We start from the raw sequence: 12,733 nt of genomic DNA on the forward strand, positions 1-12,733 counted from the left end.
ACGACGCAAGTGTGGGAAAAAGAGCTAAAAGCCTCTACAAGTTTTGTTTTATTGGCATAGGAAATTCATAGCTGTATTTTTAATAACTATGTAGCATTGCGATGCATTAGAAGGGTAGAATGGTCTTTCCTGACTGGATCGTGTGACTTGTGAAACTACCAAGTTGTGTCACCACCACTTTCAGATCCAACACCAGAGATAGGTAGGACTTCTCCATAAGAGAAAGCTGATGCTTATAATTTCAATAAACCATTTAGCTTAGTATCATTCTTGCATTTTGATTATGGCTATTTAATCTTTCCTAGGTTCTTCAAAAACAGCTTGATGATGCCAAAGAGGGAGAAATGGCCTTATTAAGCAAGCACAAAGAAGTGGAAAGTGAGCTAGCAGCTGCCAGAGAACGTTTACAACAGCAAGCTTCAGATCTTGTCCTCAAAGCTAGTATGTCTGCCCATACTTTGGTGTAATGCTCAGCTAAAACCAATACTTCATTATTTCATTCAAGACAAAATTTCTTCTAATTTAATATTTAAAATTTCTTCTAATATTTTAAAATTATTTGGACTCTAAATGTGTTAAAGAACTTGAATATCTTACTAATTAAGATAAGTAAATGACTTATTTTGGGAATATATTTTTATAGAAAAATTAAGAATTAGCAGGTAAAACCACAAATCAGTTAGTAAAAGCAAGATGAAGCACTTTTTCTAAGAGGCTTTGCCTTTTAAAAACATATTGGATCATTTTTAAATTAGTGAACTGTGTGTAACTTACAGTGCCTCATTTCATGGGTAGCAGTTCCTGTTACCAAGGTCAATCTGCATCCTAAAGCTGAGATGGGCATTCTAAAGTGGCTGATGTGCTCCTTTGCGTAGCCCTTAGTAGAGGAGGTGGCTGACCCCGGTCAAATCTGAAGTTATCTTTTGTAAGAGTGTTTCACGTGCCCAGTTAAGCTGTTGAGGACCTCATCTAATTTTGTTTTGGAGGTTTTATGAAACCACAGATGCTTGAGCCTATCCTCAGAGTTTTGACTTACTGAGTCTGTGTGAGCTGTTTCTAACTAGAGTTCCCAGGTGACCCTGGTGCTGCTTGTCTAGGTTACTTTGAGAACCACTGCTTTCTGTGTGACCCTGTTCTCACACTCTGCATTTCATCTCTCTTTTTCCACCTTTGACATGAAACACTGAGGAGTTGCTTCCATTTCAATTTCTGTAGTTCCGATCTTTTTATTCCCAATGTGAAATAGTGTTAAGTGCAGGGACATCAGTTATAAGAAAAAGGACATCCTAATTGAGTAAGAAGTATTCCCATAGTAAATATGTCCATTTTAAAAGTTAGGAAAATTTGTACATGTACAAATTTTCACCTGGTACATTTACCTTGCTTAAATATACAGTACAATTATGTCATTAAATAAAAACTTTTATGTCACAGGGCAACCAATTTATAAATTAAAGAGATTTTCTCTTTTGGGGGGTGGGTAGGTCATATTGGAATGCTTCAGGCAACTCAAATGACCCAGGAGGTTACAATTAAAGATTTAGAATCAGAAAAATCAAAGGCCAATGAGAAATTATCTCAGCTTGAAGAGGAAAGAGCTTTTCTGCAAAGCAGAACTCAAAGTCTGGATGAAGAGCAGAAGCAGCAGATTCTGGAACTTGAGAAGGTAAAAATGAAGGGCCACCACACACAAAAAGGAAGAGAAGAAAGGTTCAGTTTTCCTCTTTTTTAAATGTGAAGTTTCTGGAGTGCTTATTCCTGCTTCACAGTAACAATATATTTCTTCCTCTAGTAGTTGTTTTAAGTTTGATTTCAAGGAAAAAGGATATAAACTAGACTATCCTATTTTGTATATTCAAAATAATCGGGTAGTAATCAATCCATAATATAAAAACTTAAGACATTTCAGTCTATTTCAAACCAGAAACAGAATATGCATATTATTATATTAACTGATCATTTATTTTTCTATTAATGAAATATATCATTGCATATATTCCCAGGTAATTTTTACAAAACTGAAAAGGATGACAAATATCAAGTTGTAAAAATTCATATGCCAACACATCGTATTTCTAGATTGAACTAATAAGGTATTATTTATAGAGTAATTACTGAACATTCATTCTGTCTTTTTATACAATACCATAATATCAATTTGCTCACAAAACCAAGTATGAGTTTTGGTCATTTTTTTCCTTTCTCCTTTGCTCAATAACCAAATGTATTTAAAAATGTCTATTCCCCTTGCTCCTTGCTCAGTCTAATTCACTCCTTAACCTGGGGCACTATTCTCTTACAGACACCGAATTTGCATTTACTTCAGCTCCCCTGGGACATACTAGTTGCTGACCATGGTGAATCTTACCTTACTGTCCACATACTACCCACTGGTTTAAGTGTTTCCCTTCTCTTGGTATTTCATATTCTCTCATGTTTCCCCCCTACCTCCTTGGTGTTACAGTCTTGGAAATTTCCTACCTGCATCTGTTCCTTTACGATTGATGTCCCCAGGATTGTCATTTCATTCCTCACATTCATCCATTTCAGTGACATAAGTGTCACTTGTTCTGGGATTTGTTATCCATAGGTCCAGACCAGATCTTTTCCCTTAACTTGAGTCATGTATCTAACTTTCTACTTAATATCTCCATTTATGGTTTTCACAAAAATGGCAAATTAACATGGATAGAACTTTCTCCTCTTAAAAATTCTATATTTTTTTTTACTTACTTCAATCAATAATAGTAGTTGTTCTTTTTTATTGTGATTTTTTTTGTTTCCATCATTCCTTAATTAGAATTCTACTGTAAGAAATTTGCATTTATTCAATCATTCATTTAATATTAATATGACTCATGAATTGTCTTTTATTCTGTAGGTTAAAATTCATTACTATTAAGGCCAGGCACTGGTGGCTCACACCTGTAATCCTAGCTACTCAGGAGGCAGAGATCAGGAGGATCATGGTTCAAAACCAGCCCAGGCAAATAGTTTGCGAGACTCTGTCTTGAAAATACCCATCACAAAAAAAAGGGCTGGCAGAGTAATTCAAGGTAAAGGCCTGGGTTCAAGCCCCAGTACTGAAAAAAAAAAAAAATCATTGCTTAAATTCTCCTAGATTTGGCTATTGGGAGCTCCTTCAAGCTGGTATCCTTTCAACATGGCTCCATCTTTTTATGAGCACTTCCTTATTTTCTGACACTACAGCATGTACCAAGTTTACGGATTGATGTAGATATGCACACATACATATATGACATATGTATATAATATACTTAGTTTTTGTGGTGCTAGGGAATCAAACCCAGAGCCTTGTGCATGTAAGGCATGCACTCTACCACTGAGTCCCATTCCCAGCTCAGGAGTTATTTGTAATTACTCTTTCTTTTTTCTTTTCTTTTCTTTTTTTTTGGTGGCATTGGGGTTTGAACCCAGGGCCCTTACATGTGACAAGCAGGTGCTCGAGCACTCGAGCCATACCCTGAGCCTCACCTCCTTTTCTCACTGGCCTGGGGCCTCTTCCTACACATCCAGCTTAGATGCAGTCACTAGTGTGAACCACCATGCCTGGCTTGTTTGTTGAGATTGGGGGGGGGGTCTCACTAATTTTTGCCGAGGCTGGCCTTGAACCACAATCCTCCAAATCTTCACCTCCCAAGTTACTGAGATTACAGGCATGCACCACCACACCTGGCCAGTAATTACTGTTTCTTCATCCCCCTTATCTGTTAGAGTCCTGTTGGTTCTACTGCATTCATGTCTTTTTATTCTATTCTCCCCTGAAATAAAAATACATTCTTATGCCCATTCACAGATCCTAGATTGCAGGATCTGCCTTCATATAGCTCACTAGACTGCTGCCAAGGGAATTGTTTTTTAAAATTATGTCATTTACTTAAATTTCACTGGTTTCTCTTCCCTTTAGAATAAAAGTCAAAGTCCATTATATGAGAGACCCCTTCTCATCATTTGACTTCTGCGTATTTATGAGTCCCATCTTTCAGTATTCCCACCCTTATATCCTATGTCCTATCCACATTATTAGCTACATGGACTTTCTGTCTCCCTGAACCTCGCCTCCGAGTTAGCTGCTTCTCATATTTCAAAATACTGGAAGGACATAGAAATGGTTATGAGTTGCAGGCTTTGAACAGCAGACCTAGGTTTGACATTTTTTCATTTCTGGTTGCCTACTGGACCTTTTGTGAGAATTAAATAGAAGAGCATGTCATCACCAGCTCATCATCAGCTCTCTGTCTTCTCTTTCCTAATCAATTCATATTTTCTCTCTCTCTCTCTCTCTCTCTCTCTCTCTATCTGCTCATACTTGTACACACCCTTTCCCATCCAGGTTAGGCTTCTTTCCTATATGCTCTTGTAATACATGGTGAACTCCCCTTTCATAAAACTCAGTAAACTATATTGCCACTGTCTTGACCTTTTTCCCATCACTAGACTCTGAGTTCTTAAAAGATACCTGGTTGGCACTCAGAAATGTATTGAACAATACCATTTGAGTGGGTTAATCGATAAGCCATTTAGTGTACTACTTTGAGATAAAGGAAGCCTTTATCTCTTAAGCTTGCTGATTTGTCAACTCACATTTGGTTCAACCTAATGACAGTCCATTTTATTGCTTACTTTAAAATACTTTATTTTGCCTCATCCACCTCGCCACTTCCTGAGAACATCATCGATCTATTCTTGATGTATTCAAAGCCTAGATCCCCAAGCACTCATCTAAAAAACAGGTGCCAATTCTTGATCTTTATTTGTTTTAATTTAAGAAAGTTAATGAAGCAAAGAGAACTCAGAAAGAATATTATGAAAAGGAGCTAAAAAACCTGCAAAATAGATTGGAAGGGGAGGTGAATCAATTAAATGAGGCCCATTCTAAGACTCTGGAAGAACTGGCCTGGAAGCACCATATGGCTATTGAGGCTGCCCACAGCAATGCAATTAGAGATAAGAAAAAACTGCAAGTGGTGAGTAAAAATTCAGTTTTATCATTGAATTTTAAACTGATGAGATTTCAGTAATGTTCCAACATGACCTATGTTGAGGAGGAATGATTTGCTCTTGTTTTATAATTATTCTTTAAATAGTGGTTCCAAATTCCTGACATGGAACGTAGGTGTTGAACTGATATGAAGGTATTGCTACTTCATAAGGTATAACTCTCTTTGATGTTAATCTTTCTCTTCATGATGCAACCAAGTAACTGTACTTTTCAGGAAGTCTCAGATTGTTAAAGCATTTTTTTGTTGCAGATAGTTTCATTCCCTGGGAAAATTGTGTGGTGTGTATGTGTATGTATATGTATATGTGTATGTATTTTCTTCCTCAGTTAAATAACCAGTGTGTTAACTGTACTACACAACAAACAGTCTTGCACATTAGGAAAAGCAGAGTATGTGATGTGTTCATGTAGCCAGAAACAAAAATTAATGACACATTATTTCTCAAGATAGTAAGATACCTGCTTTCCTATTGGGAGTCTGGAATTTTGGTATTTACCAGGAAGAAGGTGCCTATGCAACCAGTCCCCATTAAAAAAAAAAAGAAAAGAAAGAAAAAAAAAAACTGGGCACAGAGTTCTTGGGAACTTTCCTGGCAGTTTTCTCTGTGCCAGCTCACTGTTCCAGGACCAGCTTGTGCTACTTTCCTAGGTGGTGTGTGTGTGCATGCTTGGTGACTCTGAATGTGTGGACCAGGGCTCAGGGTTATGTCGTAAAGTGCTGCAGGGTAATTTCTTTCCTAGCTATCTTTTGTTACTGTTTTTCGTTCTGTATCTATTTTCATGTTAGCCTTCTAATTTTATTTATTGGAACATTTAAGTTACAGGTGCCCTGCTTTTAGGTTTTATCTCTCTATATTAAGTTTTAAGTCCTAGCTGGGCAAGGTGGTAATCCCAGCTACTCAAGAAATAGAGGCAGGAGGATTGTGAGTTTGAAATCAGCCTGGACAAAGGTAGCAGTGAGATTCTGTGTCAAAAAGAAAATCAAAACAAAAGGAGGAATGTGGCTTGGTGGTAGAGCACTTGCCTAGCATGTACAAAGCCCTAGATTCAGTCCCCAGCACCTCAAAAAAAAAAAAGGTCCTAGTTCATCTTGATTATAAGTCCTAGTGTTGAGTAGCATGTTAGTAAATAGTAAGTGGTCTTCAGCAAGTATCTGTTTCACTAGTTTTGCTGCTCATTTGCCTTAAGTTTGTACTTGTGTATTCTCTAGTATATTCTGAGTTCCAGAAATGTTAGCTAGATTTTGGGTTTTTTTATGTGTGTGTGTGTGCGAATATAAAAAAAAATCTGAATTCAAGAAAATTGAATCTCTTTATCTCACAAGTTACCATTTTATGTCACACTTTTCTGGCTTTTGACTGTAGCTTGATCTAGACCAGTAATGTATACTCATGATTTAAAAAAAATAATGGCTACATCATCATAAGTGATTCAGAATTATGGAATATAAGCCACTAGAATTAAATAGAATTACTGTTAACTCATACTATTTAAGAGTAAAGCTAGTTTGAAGAGTAAAATAGGAAAATACAAAACAGAATAGTCTTTTTCTTGCAGTTTTCAAACTGTATGATATTTACAATCTTGTTAATTTTTTAAATATCTTTTTTCAAGGAATTGGAGGAACAATATAAAAAGGAGAAACTAAATATGGAAGAAGACAGAAACCAGCTTCAACTAGAGCTAGAAAATGTGAAGGAAGTACTAGGAGACAAACTGAATACAGCCAATCAAGAGGTAAGACTTCTTTAGGCCTGTCACCTACATTGCGTATCTTAATAATAACTTATTCTGCTGACACTGATGCCGCCTAGCAACTGTGGTGGGTCTGTTTTCCTTCTGTCTCTTAAAGAATTAAAAGATGGGGGACCAGAAAGTAGCAGGACAAAGAAAGTCTGTATTGCAAAGCAAAAGGAGAGGCTTCTTGAGAGCAAGAAGGAGGGTCCTGAACCAGTGGTTCACTAAAGCACTCAGGGAGGTCCCTTTTTATGGATCCCATTATCTTTACTTCTTTTTCCTCCCCCGTGTCTGGGTGATCTTTCTGGTATCTGCACCAGAATTCTCCACCTGTATAGGGTTAGATTTGGCACTGAAGGGCTTCTTGGGAATTGATTGGGGGAGAGTGTAAAGGTGGTGTCTTCAGGCACAGTCCTCTGGGAAGAAGACAGCTCGTTCCATCACACTTTCTCTCATCGCCATCTTTAGAGTAGCCTTGGCAGTTCCCCTTTCAACACTGTGTAGGTAGGTGAGCCATCTGGAGTAAAAATAAAGACACTTTAAATGATGCTGAATTTTTCACAAGACTTTGGTTATATCTCACTAGGTAAAAATTTGCTATCAAAAACAGTAAACCAAGTGGAAATGCAGTAAATTACAAAAGAGATCATCACCTTACTGGAAAGAAAACAAAAGAGGTATCTTGCTTGTTTGCAAAACTTTAGCATAGTCCTCTACTCTGTGTCTCATTTTTAAAGATAGAGAAAAACTTTGTAAGTTCTAAATAGTGACATCTTAAATAAACTATATGAACATACCATTTAGCCTGTAGAAAAAAAATGGTAAAATTCAGTAGGATAATAAAAATGTTCCTAGTCAAAAAATCTGGGAATAGAATAAATGTAAAGACCTTTTACATTATTAGTTCCTTCTTTTTCTTTCCTTTGCTGTGGCTGAGCTACGTGCTAGAATTCCTCCCTGCTATCTTCTTTTCCATTCTTTCCAGTTCATCCTTCGTGTGGCTTATTGGGTGATATCTCTCAATCTCAGTTCTCATCTTGTCAGCACTTCCTGCCTCACTCCTGTCATCTTCCTCGACAGCCTTCCAGGCATGCTTTCTCATTACTCTGTTTCTGTCACAGAAACCACACTAAATGCATGAGTGCCCCCTGGGCAGGCTAATGATTTGCTCTCAGTGAGTTATTTTTAAACATTTATCTAGAGAAAGTACCAAGCACTACCATTTGGAATGATAGAACTGTAAGTTTTGATTCTTAGTGGCCCAGCCTGTCTTATATTGTCCAAGATAATTCCACTGCTGGTCACATTTACACCTCTCTCAGCAGAGCATGATCCTCGTGGTTACTGTGTCCTGCTCCCATTAGAAGCACTTTAGTGACCATTGTGTTTCTTATGCAGGCCCCTTAGCTGCTTCTCTCAATTCTAAATGGTTTATCTAAGTATATGTTCAACCTACTCAGGGTAACTTCACGGAGAAGAGTTCTAGTAAATGTGTAACTTATTTTCCCTCTGGCTACATTTTCAATTATGTTTTTGCATCCTGGTAATGTCTTGGTGCCTCTTTGGAGTGGCTCCCAAGAATCTGCCTGACTCTTTCTTCCATATGTTTCTGCTTTCCCTACAGTCTGGGATGTCTTTTCTCTTGTCCTGCTTTGCTGACTAGGATCCCCAGAGATAGTAAACATTGTTTTTTAGCTTCCTGATCTTACAGGAAAGGATATCAACATTTTCCATTTAATCATAATGCTTCTCTAGAGTCTTGTTTTGTAAGTGCCCTTTACTAGGTCAGGGAAATTCTCTTCTAATTCTGGTTTTAAAAAAGTCATGAAAAACTGTTGGATATTCTACACTTATTAAAATCATACCTTTTTCTTTAATTTGTTAATGTGGTACCTTCTACTAATCAATTATCTCATATAAATCAACCTTGAATTTCTAAAATAGGTCCTAATGCTAGATTCAGTTTGCTAATATTTGTATTAGGCTTCTTGAGCCCAAGTTTGAGAAACATTGCTTTGTATTTTCCCTTTTTCATATAATCCTTTTGTGATTTTCAAGTCAAGATTATACTAGTCTCATAAAATTAAGTAGGACACAGGCATTCTTCTGTTCCATGAAAGTTATATGAGATTGAAATTATTTTTTTCAACCTCAGTTGCATTTCGTTTGGAAACTGGTTTGTATGCATTTGGGTTTTGTGACCTAGAACATGAGAAAAATTTAATGTTCTGAGTGCATTCAGTTATGTAATGCAATAGCAACTACATGCCTATCCATAATAATCAAGATGTTACAACTATTTTCTTTAAATTCCCTATATTCTTTCTAACATTTAGCATCCTATCCTGATCTTCTACTTGCTAAAAACTGATACTGTGATGGTGGATTTGTTTACTTTCCCTTAGATTCTGTCAATTTTTGCTTTGTATATTCAGGGGCTTTGTTATATGCATACAAAATGAGAATTATTTTGAGCTACTTAGTGAATTATATTTTTGGCTTATGCTATATTTTTTATACTGTGTAACCAGCATTCATTTAGTTTGATATGGTAGTTATGTCTTTTTCCATATACTATACATATATACATACATTTTTTTCTCTGTGTACATATATATATATACATCTGTATGCTCACATATGCCTCTTGCAAACCACATATAACTGCATTTTTAAAAAGTCTAGTCTGATTTTTTTTCCTTTTAAATAGAGAGTTTATTACTTTTTCATTCATTGGCTAGCACTAGTATGTATGTAAGATATATATATATATTTTGCACCTAATAAAATCATACTTTTTTCTCTAATTTGTTACTGTGGTACCTTATATTAATCAACTTTCTCATACTAAATCAACCTAGAGTATATATACATATATATGGAAAGATAGAAGGAAAGCATTAGGAAATAAAGACTTAAAGTGATTGTTTTAGAAAAATTAACAAATGTTTTCTCATCATAAATTTACAGATCTTGGTGCCCTTACAAATGATATAGCCTAAAAATGAGCTATGTGAATACAGACAATAAATACACAAGTACCAGAATCATAGCACAATGTTAAGTTATCCCCAAATCTCATGGAGAGAATAGCTGTTGTGATTTAAATATGCATTGTCTTCCACAGGCTCATGTTTCTGAATGGCTGGTCCACAGCTAGGTGGTATTTTGGGAAGTTGTGGAAACTTTAGGAGGAAATAGGTCCCTGGGGTGTGTTCGTATGGGCTGTATGTTACGTGTAGTCCCCCTCTGCTTCCTGCCCACCATGAGGTGAATGGCTTCCTTTGCCATATGCTCTCACTGCCGTGATGCTCTGCTCAAGTGCACGGAGCCCATAGACTGATCCCTCTGGATCCATGAGCCAAAGTAAATGTTTTCTACTTTTAGTCATTCCCTCAAGAATTTTGGCCACAAATATGCAAAAGTAATTAATGCATATGCTATCCCATGAAATTTAATTAAGAACACCCTCAAAAACAATACTTTGCAAATGGCTTATTAACCTGTTACAGTCTTTTTAAATGTCCTTATAACATTTAAGCTACAAATTTTCTTCTGGATGGACCCTAACTTTTTGTGCATTCTCTGTTGCTTCAGATTTCTTTGATTTTTTTAAAGGCTGATCCAATTAGGTTAGGCCTTCCCAAATAATTTCCCTTGTAATTACCCTAGAGTCAGCTGCTTAGGGACCTTAATCACAATTTATAAGATCTCCTTTACCATATAACATAATGTAATCATTGGGAGTGATCTCGTCTGATATTCACAAATCCCAAGAGAACTGAGGGTTAGGAAGAGTCATCCTTAAAATTCTACCTATTACAACAAGCAAGTAACTTACTTCTTTGACCCTTATATGGATGCACTAGCATTCATGCAATGGGAGACATACAGGATATCTCTTACTGTAACTTGTAGAATAGTGATCAAATTTTTAAACTGTATTCTCAGATAGTTATAATATACATCATTCAGAGTCATTGATTGGTAGGTGCTAATTCTGAATATTGGCTTTTATCAATTTAAGCAATTTTTTTAAAAGAACATCTAGAATGTTTCAGTTCTTCAGATTTTCTACTATGTATATATTAGAATATGTTTAATATGTACATATGCATTTTAATATAGTTGTAATTTCTATTCACTAATGCTTTGTGAATTTGTTTCATAAACCATTATTGTGTATAAATATTCCCATTTATAAACCTTGTCTACATATTAGAGACTTTAAGTATTCATATGGTACTCTGTCATATATCTTTACCATAGTTACTTAAATATTTTCTGTGTTAAGAATTTGATTATTACATTTTTTTAATTGTAAATAATGATGATTTTAAAGCAAATGCCCATCTTGTTTTGAGGTGGGGACGGATTGTCATGCAAAGGTCATGGCTGGATTCCAAGAGAGGGTTCTTCTAAAGCTGAATTTGTGTGTCCTGATCAGTGACCAGATGAGGCATATTTCACCATGAGTCCCAAGACACTGGACTGAAGACTATTAGAGAGGAATCCTGTTCAACTCTGCTCATCATATTAGTGTTTTTTCTAGGAAATGGGTAAATTATTAGGTCTATAAATACCTATGTTCATTTTTTAGAAATTACATATTTTCTGTCTAGTTCTTGCTGTATGTGAAATTACTGGCCCAATGAGGAGGAATAATCTTATAGCTCTCATTACTTGTTAGTAGATTTGTCTCCTGAAAACCTGGAACTACATTTCAGTAACATTAGTAACATTTGAATATTTTTTATGATTTAGGAAGAATTTATTATCTACATGATTCTTCTAGGTAGTAGAAATGCTATCACAAAATTTCAAGAAACTGGTAGTTTCAAAAGTGACTGTTATGATTCAGTGATAAGTACATTTCCAGAGTCCCCATGAGGGTTCATAAAAGCTCTGGAGAATGTGATAATGGAATTTTCAGAACTGTAATATGGGAGATGGTCTTTGAAAGGTGGATGTAAATTTACCAGATGTAGGAATATGGAAGTTAATGTGTGTATGAAGAATAATGTAAGTATGGTCATTTTGTTAAACCACTGTCAATGTCTTAGAGAACCATAAAAAGTTCTCTACCTTAGCACTGTTGACAGTTTCAGGCTGGATGATTCTTTAGGATATTTAGTATGTTTAGTAGTGTCTTTGACCTCCACCCACCAGTAGTGCATACCATTCCTTCTCATCTAATTGTAGCAGCAAATGTATTTCCAGACAATGTTCTTTGAGAGTAGTTGACCTCAGTGGAGAACTACTACACTTAACCATAGGATACATGCGGAGCTAGACCAAAAATATAGTAGAAAGAAAGTTGGAACCAAATTGTGAGGGACTCTTGTGCCATGACGAAGTCTGTGGACTTTATCATTTTAATAGAATGCTATTAAAAGAGCCACCACATTATCTGATGCTATTCTTAGAAAAACAATTGTGTTGCACTAGAAGGATGATTGTGGGGGAGGGGAGGCAGTTTTTAGAGTTAGGTAGATGACTTAAAATCCCATTACATTGGTCCTGGTAAAATATGATGTGCACCCTGATTTGGAAGTAAAACTAGAAGTAGAAAGGACTATTCAAAAGTAAAATTTACAGGATTTATGTAGTGAATGTAGGAAGTGACTCAGGTATCCAGTTGAGGTATTTGGACAGACAATGATGCCACTGTTGGAAGATAATTATAGGAAGGAAGTACATTAGAATGACAAGACGTTGAGTTGTTTGAATATGCGGACATTGAGCTCACTATGAGACATCTAGGCTAAAACTAAGTAGAGAGTTCAGCCTTGCAACTAAAGACTAGGCAGTCCTCGAGACCCTTTAAGTGAAGGAACTCACCCAGGGTAGCTGATGAGAGCAGAGTGAGTAACAAAGGAGAGGACCAGTATTGAGTTAATAGAGCCAGGAAAAGATACTGAGAGGGAGAAATCAGAAGCATGAGAACAAAAATTAATGGTTATCAGAAAACTA

At 36.1% G+C, this 12,733-nt stretch overlaps 1 protein-coding gene across 9 annotated transcripts in view; it reads left to right on the forward strand.

Annotated features, from left to right (window-relative positions):
- Fam184a (family with sequence similarity 184 member A) overlaps positions 1-12,733 on the forward strand; it is a 123,841-nt gene that overhangs the window by 51,546 nt on the left and 59,562 nt on the right. For all 9 annotated transcript variants that reach the window (XR_012448776.1, XM_074075592.1, XM_074075559.1 and 6 more), the window contains exons 3-6: positions 306-441; positions 1,485-1,666; positions 4,791-4,988; positions 6,638-6,760. Coding sequence is in view for 8 of the 9 variants with exons in the window: in XM_074075592.1 (XP_073931693.1) it covers positions 306-441; positions 1,485-1,666; positions 4,791-4,988; positions 6,638-6,760 (639 nt within the window). In the remaining variant the exon portion in view is untranslated. The remainder of the gene's footprint in view (positions 1-305; positions 442-1,484; positions 1,667-4,790; positions 4,989-6,637; positions 6,761-12,733) is intronic.

The sequence above is a fragment of the Castor canadensis genome, chromosome 1 (assembly GCF_047511655.1).
Source record: "Castor canadensis chromosome 1, mCasCan1.hap1v2, whole genome shotgun sequence".
NCBI lineage: Eukaryota > Metazoa > Chordata > Mammalia > Rodentia > Castoridae > Castor > Castor canadensis.